The sequence below is a fragment of the Lagenorhynchus albirostris genome, chromosome 6, assembly GCF_949774975.1.
Source record: "Lagenorhynchus albirostris chromosome 6, mLagAlb1.1, whole genome shotgun sequence".
In the NCBI taxonomy this organism is placed as follows: domain Eukaryota; kingdom Metazoa; phylum Chordata; class Mammalia; order Artiodactyla; family Delphinidae; genus Lagenorhynchus; species Lagenorhynchus albirostris.
The window spans coordinates 2849664-2862539 of NC_083100.1; the positions used below are offsets into that span (position 1 = coordinate 2849664).

Consider the following 12876-nt stretch of genomic DNA (forward strand, 5'->3'; position numbering starts at 1 on the left):
ACTGGAGGGGCCCGATTCCAGCTCTGCTGATCAGACGAAGGGCGGTTTGGTGCCCCAAAGTTGAGGACAAGGCCCTGGGGTGGGCTATGCTCCCCCACCCCAAGTACTGCCCCCCAGTGCCGTGGGGGCAAGTGGGGCAGAAAGCAGGTCTTCTCCTAGAACACCACCTTTTCAACTACCCATTTGTCATCAAAATAAGTCCACTTTGACACGTTCAGTCTTTGTTTTGAAACAGCACTTCCAATCACTGTCTGGATTGAAAATTCAGAAGATTTTCTTAAGGAAAGATTCAAGGATCCCAGAAACCTTCATCCTCATTTTCGCCCAGGCCACCAGCCCACCACGTGTCCTCAGGTGCAGAGAGCAGACACCCAGCAGGCCCCGCTCTGTCTGGGCCCTGGGGCCAACTGAATTCTCCCGTAAGACATGGCTGTGAGGGCTCAGGTCTGGGAGCAAAGTGGGTCTGGATCCATAGAAGCTGGAGGGACCGGGGGCTCCTTCCTCAGGACCAGGGATGTCAAGGGTCCCTTGGGTCCCTGATGCCTTCACAGAGGAGCCTGTGGGCTGGTCCTGGAGAGGAAACCCGGGTCCTGAGGGGGTGGGAGGTACCCGAGGCCTCAGCTGCTCGGTGCCAGGCTGGACCCAGAGCTCCCCATCTGGAGCCCTGTGTCCCCTGACAGAGCCTGTGTCAAAGGGGCTGGCCCACGGAGCACCCAGTGGGGGTCCTTCATCATCCCCTTGGCTACAGACTTGGCCTTGTTCAGGATGAGGTGGAAGGAGCAGGGCGGCCGAGCCAGCCCCGCGAGGGGACCCAGTCCAAGTCGGGGGGCTCTGGGCAGGCGCGAGCCACCCGAGTCACCCCAAGTGCTGGTCTTCCTCACTCAGGAGGCCGCCTGGGCGCAAGCCACCAAAGTGCCCAAGGGCCATCCCCCGAAGTCCCTGCAGGACCCCCGCCCCTGTGGGCCCCCGTCTGGGGACCTGCATTTCGATGAAGAGCCTTTGTTTAGAAGCAAATCTCCCCAAGAAACAGGGGGGGTCCTGGCTCTCGCTGCTCGCCTCCCTGGGAAGCCCTACTGCCCCCTCTGCCCCCAGCGCCCAAGCGGGTGGGAGGACCCTCTCTCCCGCCACGTCCCACCACCTTCCCTCAGAGCCTCTGAGTGCTGCCCTCCTGGGGCTGACACAGAAAAAGCTGGGTCTCCTTTGCCCCCAGAAACAGTCTTTGGAAACAAGGTGCCAACGTAAGGCTGGGGGCAGGGAGAGCAGGCAGCCCACCCGAGGCAGCCCCATGTGCCCGAGGCCCAGAGAGGGTCGGCTGCCGGCCGTGGTCACACAGCTGTGGGACAGGCAGAAGCAGGCCCCCCAGGGCTGGGCACTGACCCCACCTCAGGCCCTTTGCTCTGTGCTGCCCACCCTCTGCAACAGCCTCAGCTTCCTGGGCCTCCGTGTCACCCTCACCTGTGCAGGTCCTCCAAAAGCCACCAGCGGGACACACAGCCAGGAGCGGCCAGTATTCAGAGAGCACGGGAGTTCTCTCAAGGCTCCCCCGGCCCTGGGCTCCTTCCTCTGAGGTCTCAGACACACCACAGGCAGTAGAGCTGCTTCTCCCATCCATACAGGCTTCCAGAGGCCCAGCCCTTCCCGCAGGTCAGCTCAGAGTTTGGCGTGGTGGCTGCGGAGACCAAGGCTGTGTCCTCTGACGTCCCCTGGTAGCCCGAACCCAGCCCAAGCCCTGGAGGGGACGGCGACACTGGTTCACAAACCACAGTGAAAGGGGGCCGTCCCCCGGGGCGGGAGCTCAGTGGGCCTGCTCCAGGTGCGCCGAGGGGCGGCTTAGGGCTCCTGGGTGGGCCCGAAGGGCTGGGTCCACTTGGAGACATCCAGGAAGACGGCGGAGGCCCCATGGTAGAGCCAGAGGCGGGGCAGGGCGCCGTGGCGGGTCCAGGCGTCGCGCCGGGGGTCGTAGGCCTCCATCTCCACGTGGTAGTCGCCGTCCATGCCCTGCCAGCGGCCGCCCGTCATGTACAGCTCATCCCCCAGCGACACCAGCGCCCCGTTCTCATGCAGGCTGTGCAGGGACTGCACCTGTGGACAGTCCTCGGTCAGCGTCCAGTGGGCGACTGGAGGGTGGTGGTGACGGTGCCCTCGGGGTGGGACAGGGGGACATGCAGAGAGGACGGCCCACACCCCATCCAGGGCACCGGCACACCTGCTGCCTGGGACCTCACCCCGGCTGCCCCTCCAGGACCCCTCAGACTCTCCCTTCAGTGGAGACACCCCACTGCTCCCCTCTCCACCCTACGTCTCCCAGGATGATGTTTCCGGCCCCCTCTTTCTCTCTTAGGCCTGAATTTGCTCACATCTGAAGCTGGGGAGTCAAAGCGGGTGGGAGATGTGGAGGCCTGACCCCAGGGCTCCCTCCCAGGGTGAGGGCTGGGCTGCGCTTCTGGTTCTCGGCGGTTCTCTCTCGGAGGGAACAGATGTGGCCTCAGCCCTGACTGGTGCCCCATGGGACCCATCGCTCTGCCCCTGCACCCCTTGCCTCGGCCCGTAGCCTAGGGGTGCCCTGGATGGGGGCTGCGGGGTGAGAGCTAAAGATGTGGGCCCTTCTGGAAGAGCCTGGGAGGGCAGGAAGAGAGGGGTCTTGGGCGGCAACCCCCCAGGCCTGGGAAGGACCAAGTGGAGCCCCGCACAGCTGGGACCCAACCCAGAACCACGCTGTGGGCTGGGACGGGCCCGGCCGACGGGACCCAGGAAGAAAGCGGCAGCCTGGCAGGTCCTCCCTGCACCTGTTCCGCCGCTGTAATGGGGGCCTCCGGTCAGCTGAGCGCTGACGCCAGGGGCCAGCTGCGGCCAGCAGGATCACAGAGGCCTTGCGCTGCCCTGATGGCCCAGCTAGTGCCGAGGCCACCGCGGGCTCCGGGCACTGTCCCTCCCCCTTCTCGGGGAGAAACAGGGGGAAAGGCCAGGGCTCCGTTGCCCCCAGGGGTCCACCCACCGCGCCCTCCCCTGGGCCTGATGGAGGAGGGTGGGAGTAGCGGCAATGGGGGTGGGGTGAACGGGGTGCCTAGGAATGGCTGCTACCCGCCCCCACAGCTCAGGAATCCCCTCCCTGGCTTGACCACCCCCAGGGCCGGGAGACTCACTCCCCCTCGGGCCCGGCCGACACCAAGAAGGAAGCGCTGTCTCTGAGTCCACAGGTCCCTGAGTACTGAGCCCGGTTTTGCCCCCTGAGGAGGACAGGCGCTGTGTGCTGGGGACAGAGCACCCTCCATGACCAGCAGCCCGAGGTTCTCGGCGCGCTCATCCTCAGGGGGGCTCTGGGCTCTCGTGTCTCCATTCACTGTCCCCACCTCCCTTGGCGGCGACACCCCCAGACCCCACCGTCCCCAGGCCTGCTCTCTGCAGGGTCGGGGGTCCAGGTGGGGATCGCCCTGGGAGGTGAGGCTGGCTCACCTTCTGCCACAGGTTGGCCCCGGGGTCGTACACGTAGACCTTCTTGGTATTGTCCCCCACCAGGTAGAGCGCCCCGTGCAGCGCGGTGCAGCGCGGCGAGGACAAGTACTTGGGGAGGAAGGGCGAGGCAACCACGCTCCACACGTCTGCGGGGACACGCCCCAGCCCGCGTCACCAGGCGGCCGTGCGGCCAGGGCTCCCGAGGGGGCCCAAAGCCTGGCACAGAGTCTAGAGCCCACGCTGGCGCCCACTGTGCCTTGGGGTCCGGGCCACTGCTCGTCCCCAGGAGACCAGTTCCAGGCAGAGGCAGCAGCCGCACAGCTTTCAGTCCCAGGGCTGGGCCTCCCTGTCCCCCGCCCTGGGCACTCTGCCCCCAGCCCCCTATACCTCCAGGCTGGGATGGAGCTGTGGCTCTGAGCTGGTGACCCCCTTGGTCCCCTGCCTTCCTCGACTGTCCCATCCACTGCTGATGGGGCTGTGGCGGCCGGCGCCCTGCCCCCCTCGGCCTCACCTACCCCTGGGGCCTCCACCCTCCCGCTCACTGAGGTGGGATCCCACCTGTGCCCTGCCCCTGGGTCCCACCTACCCCTCGGCCACACTGGGAGGGACTGGTGGCCCGGCCCCGGCCCCTCCCCGTGCCCCATGCCCCCTCCCCCCGACCTGTGACGGGATTGTAGCACTGCAGAGCCAGGGCGTTGTACTTGCAGGCGCTGGAGCCCACCAGGTAGAGCCTGCCCTGGCAGCCGGCCGCCGAGAAGTTGCTGACGTACTTGAGGGCTGGGCTGACGGGCGTCCACGTGTCCGTGTAGGGGTCGTAGCTCTCCACCTCTACAGCATCCAGAGCGGTGCCTGCAGGGGCAAGGCGTGGAGGCGTCAGGGCTGCAGGGGGCTAGGATGAGCGAAGGCTCCTGGAGACGCAGGGTCTGGGGCCCTGTAGAGGCCGCAGGGACCACTCTGGGCGCCCCAGGAGGGGAAGGGCACGGCCTTGAGAGGCAGGGGACTTATCCTCATTTTACAGAGAGCGAAGCTGGGGCTCGGAGAGGTGAGGGTGTCTGCCCAAGGCCTCACCTCCAAGCAGTGGCATGAGGGTGGGCACCTGGACCCAGGACCGCCCGACTCCAGAGTGGGCAATGGGGCCTCACGGTGAAGCCCAGCCTCTCTGAACATTTCAGAGCCCAGGGCGCTTGGAGAGGTGCCCGCGGGGCCCCCAGGAGGCCACCGCCCCCTGACCCCTCACGGGGTGGGGTCCTTCCGTGGGAGAGAGGAGGTCAGTGGATGGAGCTTTAGGCAGCACCTCCGCTCTGGATGTGACAGTGACATAGACCAGCCGTGGGTGGGAGGGCTTCCTGCTCTCCCTGGAGCCCACCTTGGGCTCTGAGAGCCTGGGGACCCTGAGCTGCCCTGGGCCCTACGCGTGCCCTCTACCCTTGGGTCAGGGATACGGCAGCCACTGAGGGCAAGGGGGCCGGCCAGGACAGGTGGGGCACCTAGGACGGCCTCAGGGCCAGCTTGTCACCTCCAGAGGCCTTGGGAAACTCCCACACGCATCTCATGTCTCAATACTTATCTAACCGTTAGCGTCTCCTTGCAGCAGCTCTGGGGTGTAAGGGGGATAAGGTGGGCCCTGGGCTCAGGCTGAGGGCGTGGTGTGGGCAAAGGTGACAGCAAAAGGAGGTACGGTGGGTCCCCTCACCCCAGGGACGTCACCGAGGAGGTGGCCCCAAGCTGAGGGCTGAGCCCAAGTTTCTGGGATGGGAGTGGTCGTCCCTGCTGGCAGCTCGAGGCCCCAGCTCCTCATGGGTCCCTTTCGGGGACTGACTCGTTGTCCTGTTCTTGCGTCCCTGGAGAGCATTGAATCACCCTGGGGCCAGATACCAAGGCTCGCGTCTGAGCCTCACCCCGGATGCCCAGGGAGCAGGTGGCCCAGGTGTGGGGGCGAGAGGCTACCAGGCGGCAGAGGGCGAGGAGGGGCCGGAAGGAGGCAGGAGGCGAGGGGAGGGGCCTCACCGCCGATGGCGTAGATCTCCCCGTTGAGCGCCGCGCTGGCGTGGTTGGTGCGGGCCTTCAGCATGGGCGCCACGGGCCTCCAGGCTGCCTCCCTCAGCGGGAAGCACCAGGTCTGCGTCGTGGACCAGGTGTCCGTCTTGGTGCCCCGAGAGCCCCCTGCCGGGAGAGGCTCTGTCCACTCGGGCGCCCGCCAGCCTGGGCTCTCCAGGGCCCCGCCCCCTTCCCCCCACCCCAGGCCTCCGTCCTGCTGGACACTGGGCGGGGGGTGGCCGTGGTGGCGCAGTCTCGCCGTGTGACTTGGACACCCCAGAAACAAGCGGAACATGATCAGTGGTTTCAAACCTCCACCAGTGGAAGCTTTCTTCTCAATCAGACCTTACAAGGACCCCCAACTTCTAAGACATAAAACAGAAGACTGACCCCGGCACCCTCCATCACACAGCTCCTTCTGGGGAGGCCCCGGCTGTAGGACAGAACACAGAACCGTTCCCTGCACCCTCGTGTGGACTGTAAGTGTCCTTGCTTTCACAAGATGGAAAGGTCTGGAAGAGCCTTGACTGAACGGGCAGGTATCCCACTGAGAGCAGGGCGAGGGTTTGTTCTCACGACCATTGCGTTCAGGGGTCAGACCTGCTCTGTGGATTAAGCTGCTGGGAGCCTGGCTCAAGGCGGGGAGCGCCCGCCTGCCCACCTGTCACGTAGACATCGTTGTTCAGCGCCGCCAGAGAGAAGCCCCACTTGTGGTAGTCAGGGAAGTCTGGGAGCGCCATCCACCTCTCTGGCAAGAAGATTGCGGGGTCAGGGTGGCTGGGCTCACTGCGGGGGCCTCTCCTCCCCGCTCTAGGGGTGCAGAAATGTCCCCTCACCGGTGGGGAGGGCCGAGGGGCGGGACTCAGCTGAGGGCAGAGGTGGGGGAGGACACCCGGTGGGGTGAGGCTCGAGGTGACCCTGGGTGCTGCGTCTCTCCTGGAGACCCCTGGTGCCCCACGCCGCCCTCAGAGCCCGGCACCCAGACTGGACACCTGACTGCGCCCAGGGTGTGCCGAGAAGTGGTCCAGGCTCCAGAGGCCAGGTCTCACCCCGGCACTGCAGCAGATCCCACTGACCCCCGATGGCCCTCTTGGGCCTGAGTCAGGTCCAGCCTCAGTCAGATGGGGGATGGGTTAAGGGGCCTGCTCACTAGCCACAGGGGGGTTATGACACCAGCCTCATTCGTTCACTCGTTTCTCATCCGTTCATTCATCCTGAGCACCTTCTGCGCCCACGGGCAGCGTGGAGGGCATCAGACTCGGCCACGAGGCGGGCAGAGCGGGTCCAAACCCCAGCTCTTCTGCACCGGCAGTGTGGCCTTGAATAAGCCCCAGCCTCGGTTTCCTCGTCTGTAGAATGGGGCTAATTCCCATCTCTGGGGGCGTGGGGACTACAGGAGACTCGTCTGTCAGACGGCATCTGCTGTTAAAGGTACAGCGTCCCCAGTGTGAGGGATGGGGTAATGCCCCCGCGCTGGACCTGCCTTCACGAAGCTACATGAGGTAAACTGAAGCAAGAGACGAGAAGGTGCTTTGAAAAAACCAAAATGAGGCAATAAGTGTGGGAGTGGTTAAGTCCTATAATGGACACATTTTGGGTGCTTGTGGGAGGCTGTGGGAGAGACCTGGGCCTCGGGGACGTCCCTGGGAGGACTTTGTTTACTGTTTACGACAGTTTTCAGGACACGTGAAACCCCAGGCTTCGCCAGGTGCCAGCCCGCTGGGCAGGGACTGCGTGTCCCCCTGACTCATGTCTGTGTCACCCCAGGGTGGGGACTGCCCAGCAGTCACCAGACCTTTGCCTGCCAGTGCCCCCCTGCCCCCTCCCCTCGGGATCTGAGGGACAGCTGCTCCTGGGCTCAGCTCCTGACGTCAGCCCCCAAATCCCTTCTCGTCAGGCCCTGACTTGGGACAGCCGGCCTCGGACTTCCTGGAGCCCGCCAGCCGCTGACGCCATGGGGGTGGTGGCCACCTGCCGTGCGGCCCCAGGACAGCAGCCAGCTCCTCAGTGCTTTCCAGAGAGCTTCCTGGGGCCAGTGTGGCCCCTCCACCGCCCTGCTGCCCTCTCAACCTTGCTTTCTTGCGGTCAGGAGAGGCCCCATCCAGACGGCAGGCCTGGCCCCTCTTCCCATTGGCTCCTTGTTACAAAGGCCATCTCACAGATGAGGAAACCGAGGCTCAAGGAGGTGGAGAGACCCGCTCAAAGGCCAGAATCAGAGCCCCACTGGGCCGACCCAGAGCTCTCACTCCCCAGGCTGCCTGCACCCCCGGCCCTCTGTCTTCCCCCTGGGACCTGGTTCCACTGGGCTCACAGGGCAGGGGTGCCAAGAGGAAGCAGCGGTCGGGCCGCCCTCCCACTCCGGCCAGCAGCCACCTTCCCACGCTGTGCCGTCTGGGCGGTAGGACCCTTTACCCAAGGCCCCGGGGCCCAAAGTTAGGGCTGTGGCTGGAGGGAGAGGGGGCCGCAGCGCCCCCCACGGTCAGCCCCCCTCCCTTGTGGGGGCCCCGGTTTCCTCTGCAGCCCCCCATCCCGCCCCCGCGCGGCCGGTGGGTGCCCCGCTCTCTGTGCAGCCCGTGTCGCGGTGCGGGGACAGCAGTGCCCGTGCCCTGGGCGCCGGACGGTCACTCACTGGCCTTGGGGTCGTAGAAGGCGAAGTTCCCGGGGCGGGGAGCCAGCTGCTCGGCGTCCTCCTCCTCTTCCTCCAGCGCCCGCCCGCCAACCACCACCAGAACCTCCTCCAGCTCCCGCGGGAGGCCCAGCAGCGCCTGTGGGGCCGGGAGGGCTGGGGTCAGAGGCGCCCGGGCGCCGGCAGGCCGCTAAGGTGGCTTCTGCGACAGGGGGTGGCCGGGGCGTTTGGGGGCAGCCGTGGGCCCTCCGCGTGGCCCTGTGACAGGGCGGGGCGAGCTGCAGCGCGTGCGTGCCCGGGTGTGCTTGTGCGTGGGTGCACACTCACACACACACGTCCACACGCCGTGCCGGCGACGGTAAGAAGCGCTCAGGGCTGGGAGAGGCGGGGGCATCAGGTCCTGGTGTGCCCGCACGTGAGACCTGCTCACTTCGAGCGGCCAAGGCCCGTACGTTTCCCCAGCTCCCCACCTAAGCTCCCCGCCCCACCAGGAGCCCAGCTCCCCGAGCCAGCCTGTGGCAGGTCGCGCTGGGATGGCCCAGCAGGAAATGCTGGGATGTTCCTACCTGGGTGGGTAAGGAGCCACCGCCCAGAGCTCCCAGGATCCCGGGGTCCCACTGCCTCTCAGGCCTGCCCTCCCACCACCCGCCGTCACTGGGTGACCACCTAGTGGGCGGGGCTCCTAGCTGGCTCCAGCGCGAGGCCGCCCTCTGTGCCTGGCGGGGCCTGGCGGGGGAGCGGTTAGTATTTGCCACCACACACCCCGCCACTGGCCTGAGCCACGTCTTTGTCTGCTGGCATGGCTCCTAAGAAGCCCTTCCGAGCAAGGCTGCCTGGCAGCGGACAGACTTCGGCTCCCCTGGCCCGTCGCTTCCTTAGGACCTGTCCACCCCCGGGCCCACCTCCAGCACAGACAGGAAATTGCACCCGATAAACGCTGGAGCAGCTTCCTAAGGGGCAGGTGGTGGCCGGCTGCCACGCCTGTCCGTGCTCCCTGCCTGGGCGCAAGCTGTGCCGTCTTCCTGTACTATTGTCCCCCTTGCCAAGCTCCTATCCTTCCTCTAAAGCCCAGCTCAGATGCTGCCTCCTCCGGAGAGCTCTCCGTGACTGCCTGACCCTCTGAGGATGCCCACAGTCCAGCGCTGGCCTTTCTCATGCTGCCTTAGGTGTGTTTCCAGGTTTGTCCCCACCAAGCTGTGGGCTCCTTCAAGACAGGGGTTGGGAATGACCACTTCTGGGGTCCCCCTCCCCTCACGTCCAGGGTATGGCACACCCAGGGGCACAACCTGTACTTGGGGATGAACTGCGACCCCCTCACAGGTAACCGGCCCAAGGGAGGCAGAGTTGCAAGGTTGGGGACACCCCCATCATACTGTCAGTCCCCATGCCGGTGGGGTCTCTGGAGCGCCTCTCCCCGCTCCCCACCCGTCACTCACCCCCTCGTGGCCCTGGGACAGGGCCTCCCGACAGGCCTCCGACTCCCGGATCAGCGGCTCCGTGGCCAGCAGCTGCTGCACGCGGGGCCGGGGCACGGCGTCCAGGTGCACCAGGCCGAGCAGCTCGGGCAGGTGGGTGGCCCGGGCCTGGGGGTCGTGGCGCACCCAGCGCAGCAGGGCCTCCAGCCGGCTCTGCTCCGGCTGCACCTGCAGCAAGTCGCCAGCCAGACAAGTGGCCAGCCGCTCTTGGGACAGCTGCAGAAACTCATCCTCCTGTGCCACGGCCTCAAAGTTCTCCCTCAGGAAGGCCCAGGCCTTGGCAGCCACGCCCAGCAACCCCTGCTGCTCCCCAAACTCACAGATGCCGAGGCAGTTGGTGGCATCCAGCTGCTGCTGCAGGTAGCGGCCGCAGACCTTCTGCACGGCGGGGAAGTGGAGGCGCGCGGCCGTGCGGGTCAGCGCCTCCACGTTGCCCTGGGTGATGGTCAGCCGGCCCGTGTACACGAAGTCCACCAGCTGCGCCACCACGGCCGGTTCCATGTCCCTCAGCTCCACGCGCGCCGAGAAGCTCTCGGCAAAGTCGCCCGCGAACATGGCGTGGAAGTAGGGGCTGCTCAGCGCCAGGAGCCCCCGGTGGCAGGGCAGCTCCCGGCCACCCACCAGCAGTGTGACGTCCGCCAGCTTGGGCTGGAAGCGCAACTGCCGCAGGCCGTCCAGCATGTCCTGGGCGTGTGAGGGCAGGTGGAAGTCCAGGTCGTCCACGTTCCACACCATGACTGCGCGGCCAACTATTCACGGGCGACCCCACGGGCTCCTAGGGAGAGGAGCCAGCACGGTCAGCCACGGGGACGGTCTCCTCAGCCCGAGTCACCCATCCACCCGACCGTCGGTCTGAGCATCAACTATGTGTGAAGCGCTTCACCCATAGCCCTGCAAGGCAGGCAGTGTCTTTCCCAGGTTACAGTGCGGAGGCTGAGGCTCAGAGCGGGCGGGAGACCTAGTCGTGGTCAAGTGATCAGGGCAGGACAGGCCAGCAAGGGAACCAAGGCTCAGCCCCCCTCCATACCTCCTCCTGGAGTGTGGGGATCTCTGTGGACCCCCAAACCCCCAAGTGGCCTCCTCTGCTCCCAGATCCCACCTTGCTGGGGAGAGCATCGGCATTTGAATAGTTTCTGCCCCATAGGTCCTCACTGGGCATGACCTTGCTGGGTCACCTTGGGTGAGCCACACCCCTCTCTGATCCCAGCTTCCTCATGTGCTGATTAAGAGGCTGGCGGTGAAAGGGGCCGAGGGGTCACGTCCCCACGGCAGCTTGTGCTGTCACGGTGCCCCCCACGTGCCAGGCCCACCCTGAGCTTTGCACAAATACTCATCACTCAGCCCTCGCGGCCACCCCGAGAGCTGGGTGCTGTTTGAGTCCCTTTGACAAGTGGGGAGACAGAGGCAAAAAAGGCTTAGGTCGCTTGTCCAAGACCACACAGCTCAGACATGGGGAACCGGGCTCGGGGGCCTGGGCCCTGAACCCCCAGGTTACACGTCGCTGGGCGTAGGTTGGTAAAGAAAAGCAGGCAAAGGAAACTTTCTGGGGGGCGGCCGCTGTTCACATTGCCTGATTCAGCAGATCCTTTTCTGGGCTTATTTAATGATGTGCATATTTCTTTATGATCTTCGGGTATTTTTGCCCTAAGAAAACCGCCCCAGAGAAACAAAGGTTTTGCACAGGTGATCTCACCCCGAGGTACCACACAGCAAAAAAGCTGTCTGTCCGCCAGGGGGCAGCTTCGGACCCATCAGAGCTAAGGCCAGTGCAAAATGCTGGGTCAACCAAGAGCCATGAAAGTGACAAAGCCCCGGGGAGAACCGTGCACCACGGGTGCCCCGGGCGGGGGTGCCGTTGGTGGGAGTTGAGCAGGGAAGCACCCAAGGAACCCACCTAGGGGCCCAAGGACCTGCCTGGGCTCTGCCCAGACAGGACTGGTAGGGAGCCGCGGTCCGTGTCCATCCTGCCTGACCCAGTGGTCTCTCTGGCCAGGATGAAGGCGGCCCTTCCCTCCCAGGGGAGCGCAGAAGATCAGTCAGGTGGCCGCCACCCCCAGGCCTCGCATTCCCCTCATTGCTGTGGCCCCGTTCTCCGGGCATCGCAGCCCTGGGGACCAGCGGGCCAGGGTGCCCAGCACCTTCCCGTGGGGCCTCAGGTCGTCTGCTGACACCTGCTGCCCCGCAGTTCCAGCAGGGGGGCGGGCGCTTCCAGGGGGTCTCAGAGCCTCCACCCAGTGCCTGCCAGGCCAGGAGAGAGGAGGGCAGAGTGGGTGGGCCACCAAAGGGCCTTAACCCAGCTCTGGCCAGGGGCTGGCTGCTGTGGCCCCGGCTGCAGTCAGAGGTGTGGTCCAGCCTCCCCCGGCCCACCCTCGTCCTCTTCCCCAGCCAGGACCTGAGCCCCCACCCCACGCTGAGGGGCCTGGCCTAGCCAGCATGCAGGGTCTCTCCAAAGCACCCAGCGCTGTGATCTCCAAGCCCACTGAGCTGTCCCACTAGAACCCACCCTCCCCTCCGGTCCCAGCCCTGGTCCTCACCTTGCCTTCCCATCTGCCTCCCCAGACCCTACCTCTCAGTCAGCACCTGGACCTTGTCTCAGAACTCAGGCTGGAGAGCAGGACTGCCCAGCGGCCAAGGGGTATGGAGGGCCTGCTGGGATATGACTGGGCTGGGCTGGGCTGGGCGGGGCGGCCACGTGGGGACAGAAGGGTATTTTTAGCCTCTGTCAGTGTGGGGAGGGAGGAGGGAGGGAGGGTGGCCAGTGGGGGAAGGAGAGAGGTGACAGCTCTTCCCTGGCTGTCCTCCCTGAAAGCCCACACTGGCCTGGAGCCTCCTGTGACGCCCTGAGACAGGACAGGTGGCAGGAGGCACCGCGGGGCAGGGGCGAGTCTGGGCTCACCCCCTCCCAGTGGTGTTCGGCTGACGGCGGGGGGTGGGCACGGCTCCCCCCACTTCTGTTTCTTCATCTGCAAGAGGTCCCCCTCAGGTGAAGCCTGAGCTGGGGACTCAGGAGCCCCCCGGAGCCCCCAGTGCAGGGCCTGGGTGTCCTGAGCGCCCAGCAGGCACCAGCTTCCCTGTGGTTATTGACAGGTGCCCACATGGCCTCTTATTCTCCGTCAAGCGGGGAAAAGTCGTCATCATGAAGAAATCTGGGTTGCTCAGCAAAGACTTTCGAAACCTGGGGTCCCTGGTGGCGAGGAGTCTCGGTGGTAAAGGAGGGGCCCGGAGAGGTGCCCGCCAGGCTGGTAACAGGGTCGTGGGATCCCAAGCATCTGTCCCCTCGTACTG

The 12876-nt window shown here is 65.7% G+C and overlaps 1 protein-coding gene across 2 annotated transcripts; it reads right to left on the reverse strand.

Moving 5' to 3' along the window:
• Window positions 1-220: 220 nt before the first annotated feature.
• On the reverse strand, window positions 221-12267 carry KLHL30 (kelch like family member 30). Of its 2 annotated transcripts, XR_009541004.1 has the most exons (9): window positions 12158-12267; window positions 9553-10366; window positions 8120-8255; window positions 6152-6238; window positions 5461-5616; window positions 4114-4302; window positions 3454-3599; window positions 1456-2082; window positions 221-570 (listed from the first exon to the last, which is right to left on the reverse strand). XR_009541004.1 is itself a non-coding variant. In XM_060151696.1 (8 exons), the coding sequence occupies exons 2-8, from the start codon at window positions 10324-10326 to the stop codon at window positions 1831-1833; spliced, it is 1740 nt and encodes a 579-aa protein (XP_060007679.1). In that variant the 5' UTR covers window positions 10327-10366; window positions 12158-12267; the 3' UTR covers window positions 221-1830. The 2 variants fall into 2 exon arrangements, 1 of the variants encoding a protein (XP_060007679.1); XM_060151696.1 differs by having other exon boundaries at window positions 221-2082.
• Between the last annotated feature and the right edge of the window lie 609 nt (window positions 12268-12876).

Coding starts and splice junctions, on each gene's coding strand:
- KLHL30 (XM_060151696.1), bottom strand. CDS start 10,326: ATGGTGTGGAACGTGGACGACCTGGACTTCCACCTGCCCTCACACGCC. Junction 8,256..9,552: donor TGTCCCAGGGCCACGAGGGG/GTGAGTGACGGG, acceptor CCGGCCCCACAG/GCGCTGCTGGGCCTCCCGCG. Junction 3,600..4,113: donor GTGCTACAATCCCGTCACAG/GTCGGGGGGAGG, acceptor GTGTCCCCGCAG/ACGTGTGGAGCGTGGTTGCC.